The sequence below is a fragment of the Oncorhynchus keta genome, chromosome 35, assembly GCF_023373465.1.
Source record: "Oncorhynchus keta strain PuntledgeMale-10-30-2019 chromosome 35, Oket_V2, whole genome shotgun sequence".
NCBI classification, from domain to species: Eukaryota; Metazoa; Chordata; class Actinopteri; order Salmoniformes; family Salmonidae; genus Oncorhynchus; species Oncorhynchus keta.
The window spans coordinates 60904626-60921077 of NC_068455.1; the positions used below are offsets into that span (position 1 = coordinate 60904626).

Genomic DNA, 16452 nt, shown 5'->3' on the forward strand with positions numbered 1-16452 from the left:
ATAACATGTTGCAGCCACCACTATGCTTGGATATATGGAGAGTGGAACTCAGTAATGTGTTATTTTGGATTTACCAATATTGCTTTGCCACATTTTGTTACAGTATTACTTTTGTGCCTTGTTGCAAACAGGATGCGTGTTTTGGAATATTTTTATTCTGTACATGCTTCCTTCTTTTCACTCTGTCATTTAGGTAACTATTGTGGAGTAACTCCAATGTTGTTAATCAACCCTCAGTTTTTTCCTTTCACAGCCACCTATGTAACTGTTTTAAAGTCCCCATTGGCCTCAAATCCCTGAGTGGTTTCCTTTCTCTCCGGCAACTGAGTTAGGAAGGATGCCTGTATCTTTGTAGTGATTGGGTGTATTGATACACCATACAAAGTGTAATTAATAACTTCACCATGTGACATTATGGGGTTTTGTATGTAGGGCAGTGACAAAAATCAATCAATTTTAAATTCAGGCTGTAACACCTCAAAATGTGCTAAATGTAAAGGGGAGTGAATACTTTCTGAAGGACCTGTTGGTTAGAGAAGAGTGAAAGCAATCCATACACGACATCTGTTCAGACAGTTCTACAGTCAAATCGTAAGGTGGAATACATGGAATTGTTCTCCTCTTGAGAGACCTTTTAGTAAACAAGTAATCCATGATCTTTAGAGGAGGAATTGTGTGAAAGTAGTGAACTTGCAACTTGTGGAGACCATGCAGTCTTCGTTTCTTTGTGATTTCAAACATACATAAGAGACCTTGCAGTGCCAGGCACAAAGTGTTTGACTTTTAACTGTGGAAGAGTGAAAAGTGCTGTGTGCTTGGTTCTTCGTTCTTGTACCAAATGACTGACATTTTACAATTAGCATGAACATTTTACCTGCTTAAAGCAGTGCTGCTGGCTAACCTAGTGACCATGCAACTAATTGCAATAACAGTATAGCAACACTAATACTTAAAAATAAGAAAAGGGAAACTCATGTTGTGGCAAGTAAGTGAGTGAGTGAAATCCATTGGAAACAGAATGCAAGATGTCTTGCCTTAGAGAAGAAATATGAGGGCATCTGAAGGAACATGACAAAACACACAGAAATATGAACACAGAATGAAAGGAGGAATGGGGAGTTCTAGGAAAATGTTAAACGTTGTATTTGCATCACAGAAGCAAATGGATAGCCATGATGAGTCATGGGTTAGGCTATGAATTTGCTGTTTCAATGAAGCTTGGAAGTAAACAATGGAAAATAGGTGAATTGAATTACACCGAATTTGGAATCTGAAATTATATTGAAGTATGTTTGCTTTACAGACCACATACACTGATATAAAAATGTAGACGACTGAGGTAGAATATATAACGAAGACATAATTACATTTAGACATTTTTTACTTTACAAATCCAATGATATGACACTTCTGCAATATATTTGAATGTACATTTGTAGAATTACTCCATTTTGTTTCGGCGACTATGGCTAATGTCAGGGTAGGATAAAATGGACCTGTGTAACAGACCTAGACCTGTGCATGGCAATCAAATGAATAATGAATCCCATAGGGCTGATTCCAGATCTGTGCTTACCCTGGACCTCTCCTCCAGCTTGGTCATCATGACGATGTTGGCACTCCGCTGTTCCCAGATCATCCTCCAGAAGTCACCAAACGTCTCTGGCAGCGAGCCCTGCGTGGCGATGTACGCATTCTGCTTCCTATAGCCGTCGATGTAGTTGGAATTGATGTAATCACTTCCAGGGATACCTAGAAAATATGAGGGAAAGTGATTAGAATGGATGGTGTCTGCTTGAGGGGGGAGTGGTGTGTGTGTGTGTACATACGTGTGTGGGGTCTGTGTGTGGGGAGTGATTAACTTTGGTTGTACGACAGACGGGGGAAAAATGATGAGCGACACAGTGGCTTTGGCTTTGATTGGGATCAATAGCGTTAGTCCATCCACTAGACTAGCAGGTACTGTGAAAAGTGAAGTCACTCTGGAAGTGCTTAGAGGTTCAGACCCCTGCTAGTCAATACTTTGAGTTGTTTTGACATTGAACAACACTTAATCCTGACTGAGTTCTTTCTGACTAAAAGGGCACAAATCCAGAGTTAGTTTACTCAGCCAGGAACTACCCAGGCATACAGTCTAAGTGTACTGTGTTTTTCGTTTAGGCTTTGCCATTGTGTGCCTTTTGTGTCATCCATCCACACAAAATGGCTGCCTACTAGTTGAATCACTGTGTCAATTGTTATCATACTCTTGAATGTAACTTTGATGACTCCAAAAAGAGCATTTCCTCTATCTACAGTGAAACTTCAAGGCGAAGATACATTTTAGCTTTGAAAAAAACCTCCGCCCCACCTCTCCCCTCAACCTCACGGGGAAAAACCAACAACCAAACCAGGCAAAACTGTTTTTCTTCCACAACCTCCGCCTACTCTCCTTTTCTCACCGGTTGCTAAATGAAAGCGGTTGTTTTTTTTCCCCAATCCGGGGAGAGGCGAAGACGGAGCTGACAGCTAGTCAATGCTTCAGGTCTGGCAGTTGGGGGCCCAGCGCACATATGGTCTACCAAGATAAGTCTCATCTGCATGGATGCCACGTTTGCATAGCCAGCCGCCCGTGCTCCAACTCTCCCTCCCCCCTTTCATCCACCCCTCCCTTTTTCTCCCAGGTAACTTATTCAGTGCAAAAAAAGAAAAGACTAGAAAAGAAAATGTGAGCTCATTCAAAACCCGACATTTCTTACCCGTCTTCTTTTCTCCCTCTCTTCCATTTCCCTGCTAAACCTTTTCATGCAGCCGTTGCCTGGCTGTATATTTCCATAATGGACAAGGGATAAAGACAATTAAGCCCCCAGCTTTCAAAATGAAAGGGACGTGTAAGGAAAAAGAGACATTATTATGGTTTAATGAAAACAAGACAGTGTCTGGAAGCATATTTGGTTTCTCTGCAGATGGCCGGAGTGTCACTCAGAATTTGTGCAAAACGCAGCCATCTGCTTGCAAAACTTTCAATACAGTTACCAAAAAGGAAACGCAACTAATAACATGGTGCAGATATCAAACTTACTGGCAAACAATTTAAAAAAAATCACCTATATATTTGGCACTGTATCCTAAAAAAGGCTAAAAGTGGTGTGTGTGGTTGGTTATCCGTTTTACGAAGCATAATCCACACTGAAGTAACTTTTGGTAAAAGCCCTCTTCTATTGTTCTATGCTGGCCTGTTCCCTCAGGAAAGAGGCCATGAGTCTGCTTCTCTCTGCTAATACATCATCGACCTGCTATCACAATTTATGACGGTTGGAGAATAACCAGTATACCTGGACATTAAAAGCTCCTTGATCAAGCACAGAAAACCATAATTAGGTTATGTTGTGATTTCTCCATTTTAGTTGCACTGACCTTTTGGGAAACAGCTGGTCAGTGACTCAAGTTGGTCCACTTTGAACTGGGTCTCAACTGAGTTACAAATAAAGTCCAGGGACAGCTTTGGAGCAGAGCATAGTAGAAAACTGACTATACAGATGTTTTCTTACATGTCGTGCATTCATCTGGTGAGGAATGTTACAATGAAAAGAGACAAATTTTGATGAATCGTTCGGAGTTCAAAGTGGGGGGTGAGACACGTAGGTTGGCCAACTAAAGTCCTGTGGCAGCGTACAAAGGAATAAATCAAGTGGTTTTCATGTCTGGCTTATGGAACACAACTATAACAACATGTTGTGGACATGATTAATGACTATGAGTCAATAGATGATGCTGAACGTGTTGTGTCAGTTACAATCATCTGACATGACTGTTTATGACATCTGTTATCACACTACCATGACTTTGTTATCTGGGTCTATAACGACACGGGGTTCAAGTTAAGTATCACCCAATTCCCCTCTATACAGTCAACGCTAAAAGCCTACCACACACTTTACCACACATCAGGGGATTCCAAAAGCACCCGAGGAAGACGTCCTCCAATCCAATCCCGACAGTCAGTCGCTAGCTTGGTGAGCTACTTATACAGACATGTTTCTTACGCAAAAATAACTTCATCTAAGAAGTCCTGGTTGCCAAAGGCTTTGTTTGGAGCTCCAGGGGGAAGTCCCACAAGCCTGTCTGGCAGAGTAGCGGTTTCCTCCCTCGGGAAGGCTTCGATGTGGCCGCACAGATGTGTGTTTATGGCTAGTTAATGGGGTCCATCAACACTCTCAGCTGCATGAGCTTTCTGGGAGACTGCAACGGGACTCTGAACGTCTTTATTGATCAGTTCTCTTCCCATTAGCATCCATTTACTGGCCCGGAAGAGCCAGTTTGTTTGTTATTTTTTTATGTTTTCTCTCTATGGGAAATATTCAATGGAATTGGTTAATTAGTATGTATGTATGTATGTATGTATGTATGTATGTATGTATGTATGTATGTATGTATGTATGTATGTATGTATGTATGTATGTATGTATGTATGTATGTATGTATGTATGTATGTATGTATATGCATGCATGCATGTATGTATGTATGTATGTATGTATGTATGTATGTATGTATGTATGTATGCATGCATGCATGCATGCATGCATGTATGTATGTATGTATGTATGTATGTATGTATGTATGTATGTATGTATGTATGTATGTATGTATGTATGATGTATGTGTGTGTGTGTATATGTATGTATGTACTGTATGTGTGTGTGTGTGTGTGTGTGTGTGTGTGTGTGTGTGTGTGTGTGTGTGTGTGTGTGTGTGTGTGTGTGTGTGTGTGTGTGTGTGTGTGTGTGTGTGTGTGTGTGTGTGTGCGTAACAAATAATCGTTAAACCAAATTCCATGACCGCCACAGCCCTAGATACCATAGCTCAGTGTATGCTAGTACTCCTAGGGCACAGAAGACAGTGGTGCTGTATAGAAGTAGACAGTCACATGACAGTCAATTCAAGGCAAGGCTAGAGCTGCTTACCGTCAATAGCCGATAGAAGGACTCTGGAGTGATCGTATGCTATCACGTTAGCATATCTGTTCTTTGGTTTGTTGACTTCCAGGTTGGAGTGTTCCCACGTGAACTGCTGCCCGGGATCGATGGACTGCAAGTAAAGAGAGGTTATATTCCTTACTTTCCTTCATCACTTACAGTGGTATATTTTGCTCAATACCACCATTTAGCTCCATTTCCCAGACAAGGACTATGGATTCAAACTAGGATCAATAATAGCAAAAAAAGCTATTTTGATGCACTGTGTAGGTTCTTTTAGACACATTTAAAGGGATAGTTCACACAAATGACAAAAGTACATATAAGTTCAGATCCTCAAAAAGTTTGACAGCTGTACCATTGAGAGCATCTTAAATAGCTGCATCACCGCTTGATATGGCAACAGCTTGGCATCCGACCACAAGGCACTAAAGAGGGTTTACGTACGGCCCAGTACATCACTGGGAAAAAGCTCCCTGACATCCGGGACCTCTATAAAGGCGGTGTCAGAGGAAGGCCCTAAAAGATTTCATAGATTCAAGCCACCCAAGTCATCATAGACTCTTCTCTCTGCTACCGCACAGCAAGCATTACCAATGCACCAAGTCTAGAATCAACAGGACCCTGAACAGCTTCTACCCCCAAGCCATAAGACAGCTGAATAGTTCGTCCTGGTAGCTATTGGTTAACTATTTAACTAATAGCTACCAGGACTACCGACGTTGACCCTTTCCACACTAAGTCTTTTGACTCATCACATATGCTGCTGTTACTGTTTATTATCTTTTATTTGTTTTATTTAAACTTAATTTAACTGGGCAAGTCAGTTAAGAACAAATGCTTATTTACTATGACTGCCTTCCCCGGCAAAACCCAGATGACGCCAGGCCAATTGTGTGCCGCCCTATGGGACTCCCAATCACTGCCAGATGTGATACAGCCTGGATTCGAACCAGGGACTGTAGTGACGCCTCTTGCACTGAGATTATATTTTCATATCTACCTCAATGACCTCGTACCCCTGCACATCGACTCGGTACTGGTACACTGTGTATATAGCAAAGTTATCATTACACATTGTGTATTTATTCCTCGTGTTATTATTTTAATATTTTTTTAAATATTTTGTCTCTGCTTTGTCGGGAAGGGCCCATAATGTTTGTCTACACCTGTTGTTTATGAAAGCATGTCACAAATACAATTTGATTTGATTTACTTGCCCTGTAAGCAGTCTATGGACAAGGTATGAAAAAAATCCCATTGCAAAGCCAATGCAAGTCAATATCCCCAATATATGTAATTTTGTAATTTGGGGGAACTATCCCTTTAAGCTTGACAGTATTTCAACTCTTTAGGAATCTCAGTTTGAAACGCTAAGCCCGAGTTCACCTGCCTAACTATTTTCCAACTCATCCTGGGTTATTTTGACATGTAGCATAACAGACATGTTGTGTAAGTGACAAGCGCCGTTAAATTTAGCTGTCCCAAGGCTGGTTGGCGAATTCTGTCGGCATCATTCCATCAGTTTCCAATAACATGCTCACATGCATGTACAGTATACTGGTCAGTCTAGTTATGAAATGGAGAAGAGGAGGGACATGGCCACTTGACACATCCATTTTCCGACCCATAAATATACTGTACATTTCTTTCAACCTCCAGCACCAGGGTCAGCGCACTTTCAAATGTTGTTTTTTGCCATCATTGTACGCCTGCCACACACACACACTATACAATACATTTATTAACCATAAGAATGAGTGTGAGTTTTTGTCACAACCCGGCTCGTGGGAAGTGACAAAGAGCTCTTATAGGACCCGGTACAAATAATAATATAATAATAATCAATAATTTTGCTCTTTATTAAGCCATCTTACATATAAAACCTTATTTGTTCATCAAAAATTGTGAATAACTTGCCCCCGGTTAATGAGAAGGGTGTGCTTGAAAGGATGCACATAACTCTGCAATGTTGGGTTGTATTGGAGAGAGTCAGTCTTAAATAATTTTCCACACACAGTCTATGCCTGTATTTAGTTTTCATGCTAGTGAGGGCCGAGAATCCCCTCTCACATAGGAATGTGGTTGCAAAGGGCATCGGTGTCTTAACAGTGCGATTTGCCAGGGAAAGAAACTCGCACAGCCCTATCCAGAAATCTGGCAGTGGCTTCTGATTAAATACAATTTCCACAGAATCGCTTGTTGAAATTTCGATGATGCTCTCTTGTTCAGATATCGATAAGTGGACTGGAGGCAGGGCATAAAAGGGGTAACGAATCCAGTTGTTTGTGTCGTCTGTTTCGGGAAAGTACCTGCGTAAATGCGCACCCAGCTCACTCAGGTGCTTCGCTATATCACATTTGACATTGTCCATGAGCTTGAGTTCTTTTGTGCACAAAAAATATATACAATGATGTAAAGACCTGTGTGTTGTCCTTGTTAATGAAGACAGAAAAGAGCTCCAACTTCTTAATCATAGCCTCAGTTTTGTCCCGCACATTGAATATAGTTGCGGAGAGTCCCTGTAATCCTAGATTTAGATCATTCAGGTGAGAAAAAACATCATCCAGATAGGCCAATCATGTGAGAAACTCGTCATCATGTAAGCGGGCAGACAAGTGAAAATTATGGTCAGTAAAGAAAACGTTAAGCTCGTCTCCCAATTTAAAAAAAAGTGTCAATAGTTTGCCTCTTGATAACCAGTACACTTCTGTATATTTTAAAGGTGTTACATGATCGCTGGCCATATCATTGCATAATGCAGAAAATACACAACAGTTCAGGAGTCTTGCTTTAACAAAGTTAACCATTTTCACTGTAGTGTCCAAAACGTCTTTCAAGCTGTCAGGCATTCCCTTGGCAGCAAGAGCCTCTCGGTGGATGCTGCAGTGTACCCAAGTGGTGTCGGGAGCAACTGCTTGCACGTGCGTTACCACTCCACTATGTCTCCCTGCATTGGCTTTTGCGCATCCAAATACTAACACATCTTGACCACCAAAGTCCATGTGATGTCACAAAGCTGTCCAGTACTTTAAAAATATCCTCTCATGTTGTCCTGGTTTCCAGTGGTTTGCAGAAGAGGTTGTCTTCCTTAATTGACCCCCCATTAACATAACGGACATATCCCAGGAGCTGTGCCAGGCCCGACACGTCTGTTGACTCATACAGTTGTAATCCATATAATTGACTGGCATGTATGCGAAGCAGTAATTGTTTCAAAACATCTCCTGCCATGTCACTGATGCATCGTGAAACAGTGTTGTTTGATGAAGATATTGTCTGTATAGTTTTTTTTTTCCTTTTCCCCCAGCATTGTCCCAGCCATATCCACAGCAGCAGTCCTCCACAATAGTACAGGGCTTGCCTGTCCTAGCCACTCGGTAGCTCACCATATAAGACGCTTCTAGCCCCTTATTAATGGTATCTGTTGCTTTTATACATGTCTTACCACTCGAAAGTCATCGTTATTCTCGCTCAAAAAGCTCCCTTGTCTTATTTTTCTAATTGTCATGTTTAGTTTCTAAATGTCGGTGCGAGAGTGAAGGTTTCCGGCGAGAAAGTAACGGTTAATGTGATTGGATGTTAGTTATTTGACTCGGCTACCTGTATTTGACATTGTGTTGTTATTTCGCTGAACACTGGATGGTTTAATTTTAATCTTGGCAGGGAAACGAGGCTACTCAGGTAAGAAAAAAACCTCACCCAAATGTATAGCCCCGTTGAGAAATATAAATGTACTGTTTGAAAATGTGAAGAAATCTAAAAAAAAAAAAATATATATATATATATATACACACTACTGTTCAAAAGTTTAGGGTCACTTAGAAATGTCCTTGTTTTTGAAAGAAAAGCAAATGTATTGTCCATTAAATCAACATACAATTGATCAGAAATACAGTGTAGACAATGTTAATATTGTAAATTACTATTGAAGCTGGAAACGGCTGATATTTAATAGAATATCTAAATAGGCATACAGAGGCCCATTATTCTCAACCATCACTCCTGTGTTCCAATGGCACATCGTGATAGCTTCCCCCAACATTGAAGAAACAGACGCCTCACAAGTCCTCAACTGGTAGCTTCATTAAATAGTACCCGCAAAACACCAGTCTCAACGTCAACAATGAAGAGGTGACTCCGGGATGCTGGCCTTCTAGGCAGAGTTGCAAAGAAAAAGCCATATCACAGACGGGCAAATAAAACTAACATTTTAAGATGGGCAAAAGAACACAAATACTGGACAGAAGAACTCTGCCTAGAAGGGCAGCATCCCGGTATCCTAGAACGCCAGCCCCTTCACTGCTGACGTTGAGACGGGTGTTTTGTCCTCTTGCTCAGTTGTGCACCGGGGCCTCCCATTCCTCTTTCTATTCTGGTTAGAGACAGTTTGCACTGTCCTGTGAAGGGAGTAGTACACAGTGTTCTACGAGATCTTCAGTTTCTTGGCAATTTCTCACATGGAATAGCCTTCATTTCTCAGAACAAGAATAGATTGATGAGTTTCAGAAGAAAGTTATTTGTTTCCGGCCATTTTGAGCCTGTAATCAAACCCACAAATGCTGATGCTCCAGATACTCAACTAGTCTGAAGAAGGACAGTTGTATTGCTTCTTAAATAGGCCCAACAGTTTTCAGCTGTGGGATTAGCAAACATAACGTGCCATTGGAACACAGGAGTGAAGGTTGAGAATAATGGGCCTCTGTACACCTATGTAGATATTCCATAAGAAATCAGCCGTTTCCAGCTACAATAGTCATTTTACAACATTAACAGTGTCTACACTGTATTTCTGATCAATTTGATTTTATGGACAAAAAGTATATGACATTTCTTTTTCTAAGTGACCCCATACTTTTGAACGGCAGTGTATATACAGTTGAAGTCAGACGTTTACATACACCTTAGCCAAATACATTTAAACTCAGTTTTTCACAATCCCTGTCTTAGGTCAGTTAGGATCACCACTTTATTTTAAGAATGTGAAATGTCAGAATAATAGTAGAGAGAATGATTTATTTCAGCTATTATTTCTTTCATCACATTCCCAGTGGGTCAGAAGTCTACATACACTCAATTAGTATTTGGTAGCATTGCCTTTAAATTGTTAAACATGGCTCAAATCATTCGGGTAGACTTTCACAAGCTTCCCACAATAAGTTGGATGAATTTTGTCCCATTCCTCCTGACAGAGCTGGTGTAACTGAGTCAGGTTTGTAGGCCTCCTTGCTCGCACACGTTTTTTCAGTTCTTCCCACAAATTGTCTATAGGATTGAGGGTCAGGGCTTTGTGATGGCCACTCCAATAACTTGACTTTGTTGTCCTTAAGCCATTTTGCCACAACTTTGGAAGTATGCTTGGGGTCATTGTCCATTAGGAAGACCCATTTGCGACTAAGCTTTAACTTCCTGACTGATGTCTTGAGATGTTGTTTCAATATATCCACGTAATTTTCCATTCCTCATGATGGCATCTATTTTGTGAGGTGCACAAGTCCCTCCTGCAGCACCCCACATTATGATGCTGCCACCACAGTGCTTCATGGTTGGGATTATGTTCTTCGGCTTGCAAGCCTCCCCCTTTTTCCTCCAAACATAACAATGGTCATTATGACCAAACAGTTCTATTTTTAGCTTCATCAGACCAGAGGACATTTCTCCAAAAAGTATGATCTTTGTATCCATGTGCAGTTTTTATGGCGATTTTGGAGCAGTGGCTTCTTCCTTGCTGTGCGGCCTTTCAGGTTATGTCGATACAGGACTCGTATTACTGTGGATATAGATACTTTTGTACCTGCATCTTCACAAGGTCCTTTGCTGTTGTTCTAGGATTGATTTGCACTTTTCGCACCAAAGTACGTTCATCTCTAGGAGACAGAACGCGTCTCCTTCCTGAGCATTATGACGGCTGCGTGGTCCCATGGTGTTTATACTTGCGCACTAATGTTTGTACAGATGAACGTGCTACCTTCAGGCGTTTGGAAATTGCTCCCAAGGATGAACCAGACTTGGGGAGGTCTACAAATTTTCTTCTGAGGTCTTGGCTGATTTATTTTGATTTCCCATGATGTCAAGCAAAGAGGCACTGAATTTGAAGGTAAGCCTTGAAATACATCCACAGGTACACTTCCAATTTACTCAAATTATGTCAATTAGCCTATCAGAAGCTTATAAAGCCATGACATAATTTTCTGGAATTTTCCAAGCTGTTTAAAGACACAGTCAACTTAGTGTATGTAAACTTCTGACCCACTGGAATTGTGATACAGTGAATTATAAGTGAAATAATCTGTCTGTAAACAATTGTTGGAAAAATGACTTGTGTCATGCACAAAGTAGATGTCCTCACCGACTTGCCAAAACTATAGTTTGGGGAGTGGTTGAAAAACAAGTTAATGACTCCAACCTAAGTGTATTTAAACTTCCGACTTCAACTGTGGATGATAATGTCATTATTGTAACTATTGATCGAAGTTTTGCATGGCTAGTCATGGCCTTAGACTGTTGTTTGTGCTTATGATTGACTATCCATTGGTATAGTTAGTACCAGATCAGTTGTGTTCAGAGAGCCATTATTAGTTATATGCATCTTATTATTATCTAGTGATGTACTGGATGTGAATCACATTTTTATTTGGCGTACCCCAGACGGCATCGGGAAGGTTAAACATGTTTTGCATCTCACTCATCATTATTCACGATTCATTCAGGACTATCCATAAACATGGTAACATCCACACTAATGTAGAAGTGTTTAGAAACATCTATTCTTATTTAAATAAAAATAATCTGAAACACAACCTAAACAAACAACAAACGCATCCAACAACCTTGTAGAGTCACATGCTCAGCATGTGTGACCACAATGAATATTGGACCAAATACTAAACTTTTGACTACTTTAATACACATATAAGTGAATTTGTCCCAATAGTTTTAGTCCCCTGAAATTAGGAGACTATACACACATAGCAGTAATTTCTAAACTGTTCACCTGATATGGATGAAAATATCCTAAAATTAAAGTTGACAGTCTGCACTTTAACCTCATAGACCTTGTATCATTTAAAATCCAAAGTGCTGGAGTACAGAGCCAAAACTACAAAACATTTGTTACTGTCCGAATACATTTGGAGCTCACTGTAGATAATATCATACTTAAGCTCAGCATGTGTGACCACAATGAAGTTGAGTTCGATCGCATGCCATTCTGAATTACTCTTTAAATGTTAATTGCTTTCATTTGGCATGCCCATATACCAATTGTACACAATAAAGCCTTGCGATCTGGAGAGCAGCCTTTTTGTATCCCCCGAAAGGACCAAATGTGGAAACCGTACCCGTACCAATATCATGAACAGTAATGGTTTGGGAACATTCGAAGATTTGAAAGATACATACACATTAACATTTAACATCCTTTTTCATTTTTTCTCTCGATATTTACAACTTAGGTCAGCTAATGCTGGCCTGCGGAGTTCCTTGGGTAACCCAACTACCGAACTATCAAATGATAGAATTTCTAAATAAATGATCTGGGCCCCAGATAGACTGCTTCTCTATAATATATATGCAAAAATGTGAAAACTCATATTCTGAGCTAGCCATTAAAAAAACATTGTCCACAGATCTAATTGAATCTGAACAAACCTTTAATTGGAATAGAATATGGAATAATATGACTTTGGCGTCCCATAATCCGAACCATCAATTTATACATTTTAAGTTTGTTCACTGACTGTAACATCAAGATAACGTTTACGATCAAATTGTCCCCAACTCTCAACTGCTCACTGTGTTCCCTAAAATATTAGTTGTAGGGAACACAGTGAGATAATTTCCTTTGACTTAAAAGCCTATTTTCAAAGTCAACACATTCCGCCATTATTTCATTTATGCCATAAAGATATTACTCTCTCTACGACTTAAGAGACCAATGTTCAGCCATTGTATGCTTCTCTGACAACTGTTATATGAAATTTGGCAACCCAAAAACTTTGCTAACAGGCTGATGCCTATCAACATTATATTCTTTAAAGACAGTAAAGAGTCAAAAAAATTGCTACAAAAGTAAATTACTTGAGGTTAGTCAATGCACTATACAAAAGCAGTTTCAGACATAGACACATCGTTTTATTTGAATTGTGTACTTATTAAGGTTGTTATGATGTGCACTTTTCCCTCGCCATTCTTCAAGTTATCTTAACATTTAAGAGTTTCTGAATAAGCATGCAAAAACATTTTTGTGAATAACATTCAACTCTCAATTTAGAATCTTTCTTTGACAGGTACCCAAATGATTACTGCAAGTATAGAAGCCCAGACATTCCCAACTCCTAACTTCTTGATATCAGCTATTGCTCGCTCTTGTAAAGCTTAAGCACTTCCGAATTATTCCTGTAAACCATTTGCTCCTAACAAGGATCCCTTGAGAGCCACTTCACATTCCTTCATATGGTGTGGGTGTGGCCTGCAGATAAATGCTTCTGGAGCAAAATTCCTTTCGAAGTCCATGCATTTAAATATTCAATGTTTTGCATCTATTACGTTACTTAATGATGAGAGACCCTTGAATCTCTCAATCAATAAAACAAGATTACTGTTGGCAGGCATCACTGCTGCAATCATTCTTTTGAGGTTCTAAGACCTCACGCTCTCACATTTAACCAGTGGATACATTTGCTGTTAGAAGTTATAACATTACAATTATTGACAGTGAGAATGAATGGTGCAAGTCAAGGAACAATTGTGGCCTGGACAAATATACTTCTCTATAAAGAACAATCTCAGCTCTGTAGCTCAGTTGGTAGAGCATGGCGCTTGTAACGCCAGGGTAGTGGGTTCGATTCCCGGGACCACCCATACGTAGAATGTATGCACACATGACTGTAAGTCGCTTTGGATAAAAGCGTCTGCTAAATGGCATATATTATTATTATTATTATTATAAAGTCCAACACAATTACTGTACCTTCAGGAAGTATTCATACCCCTTGACTTACAGTATTGCACATTTTGTTGTGTTACAGCCTGAATTCCAAATTGATTAAATAAATAAAATATTCTCACCCATCTACACACAATACCTCATGACAAAGTGTGAAAACATGTTTTTAGACATTTTAGCAAATTTAATGAAAATGAAATATATAGACACATTTACATAAGCATTCACACCCCTGAGTTAGAATCACCTTTGGCAGTGATTACAGCTATGAGTCGTTCTGATAAATCTCTAAGACCTTTGCAAACCTGGATTGTACAACACTTGCAAATTATTATTTTTAAATTCTTCAACCTCTGGTTGGTTGTTGATTATTGCTAGCAGGCCATTTTTAAGTTTTGACATAGAGTTTCAAGCTGATGTAAGTGAAACCTGTAACTAGGCAACTCAGGAACATCCAATGTCGTCTTGGTAAGCAACTCCAGTGTATATATGGCCTTGTGTTTTAGGTTACCAGGTTTTCCTCTAGGATTTTGCCTGTGCTTACCTAAACTCAGCAAAAAAATAAACATCCTCTCACTGTCAACTGCATTTATTTTCAGCAAACTTAACATGTGTAAATATTTGTATGAACATAAGATTCAACAACTGATAAATAAACTTAACAAGTTCCACAGACATGTGAATAACAGCAATAATGTGACCCTGAACAAAGGGGGAAGGTTCAAATCAAAAGTAACAGTCATTATCTGGTGTGGCCACCAGCTGCATTTAGTACTGCAGTGCATCTCCTCCTCATTTGACTGCACCGGATTTGCCAGTTCTTTCTGTGAGATGTTACCCCTCTCTTCCACCAAGGCACCTGCCAGTTCCCAGACATTTCTGGGGGGAATGGCCCTAACCCTCACCCTCCGATCCAACAGGTCCCAGACGTGCTCAATGCGATTGAGATCTGGGCTTTTTGATGGCCATGGCAGAACACTGACATTCCTGTCTTGCAGGAAATCACGCACAGAACGAGCAGTATGGCTGGTGGCATTGTCATGCTGGAGGGTCATGTCAGGATGAGCCTGCAGGAAGGGTACCACATGAGGGAGGAGGTTGTCTTCCCTGTAATGCACAGTGTTGAGATTGCCTGCAATGACAACAAGCTCAGTCCGATGATGCTGTGACACACCGCCCCAGACCATGACGGACCCTCCACCTCCAAATCGATCCAGCTCCAGAGTATAGGCCTCAGTGTAACGCTCATTCCTTCGACGATAAACGCAAATCCGACCATCACCCCTGGTGAGACAAAACCGCAACTCGTCAGAGAAGAGCAATTTTTGCCAGTCCTGTCTGGTCCAGAGTTGGTGGGTTTGTGCCCATAGGCAACGTTATTGCCAGTGATGTCTGGTGAGGACCTGCCCTCAGTCCAGCCTCTCTCAGCCTATTGCGGACAGTCTGAGCACTGATGGAGGGATTGTGCATTCCTGGTGTAACTCGGGCAGTTGTTATTGCCATCCTGTACCTGTCCCGCAGGTGTGATGTTCGGATGTACCGATCCTGTGCAGGTGTTGTTATACATGGTTTGCCATTGTGAGGACGATCAGCTGTCAGTCCTGTCTCCCTGTAGCACTGTCTTAGGCATCTCACAGTACGGACATTGCAATTTATTGCCCTGGCCACATCTGCCTCCTTGCAGCATGCCTAAGGCACATTCAGGCAGATGAGCAGAGACCCTGGGCATCTTTCCTTTTGTGTTTTTCAGAGTCAGTAGAAAGGCCTCTTTAGTGTCCAAAGTTTTCAGAACTGTGACCTTAATTGCCTACCATCCGTAAGCTGTTAGTGTCTTAATGAACATGCACCTGTGGGAACGGTCGTTAATTGTTTTTGGTTCATTGAACCAAAGCAAGCATGGGAAACAGTGTTTAAACCCTTTACAGTGAAGATCTGTGAAGTTATTTGGATTTTTACGAAAAAGGAATGTTTATTTTTTTGCTGAGTTTATATTATGTTTGATTTTATACTTAACACTCCCTAGTCCTTGCTGATAACAAGCATACCTATAACATGATGCAGTTACCATCATGCTTGAAAATATGAGTCCATCATTACTTTAAGGCATGAAAGTCAGTCAATCGCAAAATTTCAAGAACTATGAAAGTTTCTTCGCCCGCCTTTCGGCAAATCTGATAACGACTCCATTTTGCTTCTCCCTTCCTATAAGCAGAAACTCAAACAGGAAGTACCCATGCTAAGGACTATTCAACGCTGGTCTGACGAATCGGAATCCACGCTTTAAGATGGTTTTGATCACGCGGACTGAGATACATTCCGGGTAGCTTCTGAGAATAATATTGACAAATACACTGAGACGGAGACTGAGTTTATCAGGAAGTGTATAGGAGATGTTGTACCCACTGTGACTGTTAAAACATACCAAGGCAAAGGGTGGCTACTTTGATGAATCTCAAATTATTCCATATGTGTTATTTCAGTTTTAATGTGTTCACTATTATTCCACAATGTAGAAAATAGTCAAAATAAAGAAAAACCCTTGAATGAGT

At 40.5% G+C, this 16452-nt stretch overlaps 1 protein-coding gene across 22 annotated transcripts in view; it reads right to left on the reverse strand.

Moving 5' to 3' along the window:
• LOC118368770 (receptor-type tyrosine-protein phosphatase delta-like) overlaps positions 1-16452 on the reverse strand; it is a 597123-nt gene that overhangs the window by 22874 nt on the left and 557797 nt on the right. For all 22 annotated transcript variants that reach the window (XM_052497200.1, XM_052497201.1, XM_052497198.1 and 19 more), the window contains 2 exons: positions 4945-5068; positions 1577-1752 (listed from right to left, as the gene is read on the reverse strand). In XM_052497200.1, coding sequence (XP_052353160.1) covers positions 1577-1752; positions 4945-5068 — 300 coding nt within the window. The remainder of the gene's footprint in view (positions 1-1576; positions 1753-4944; positions 5069-16452) is intronic.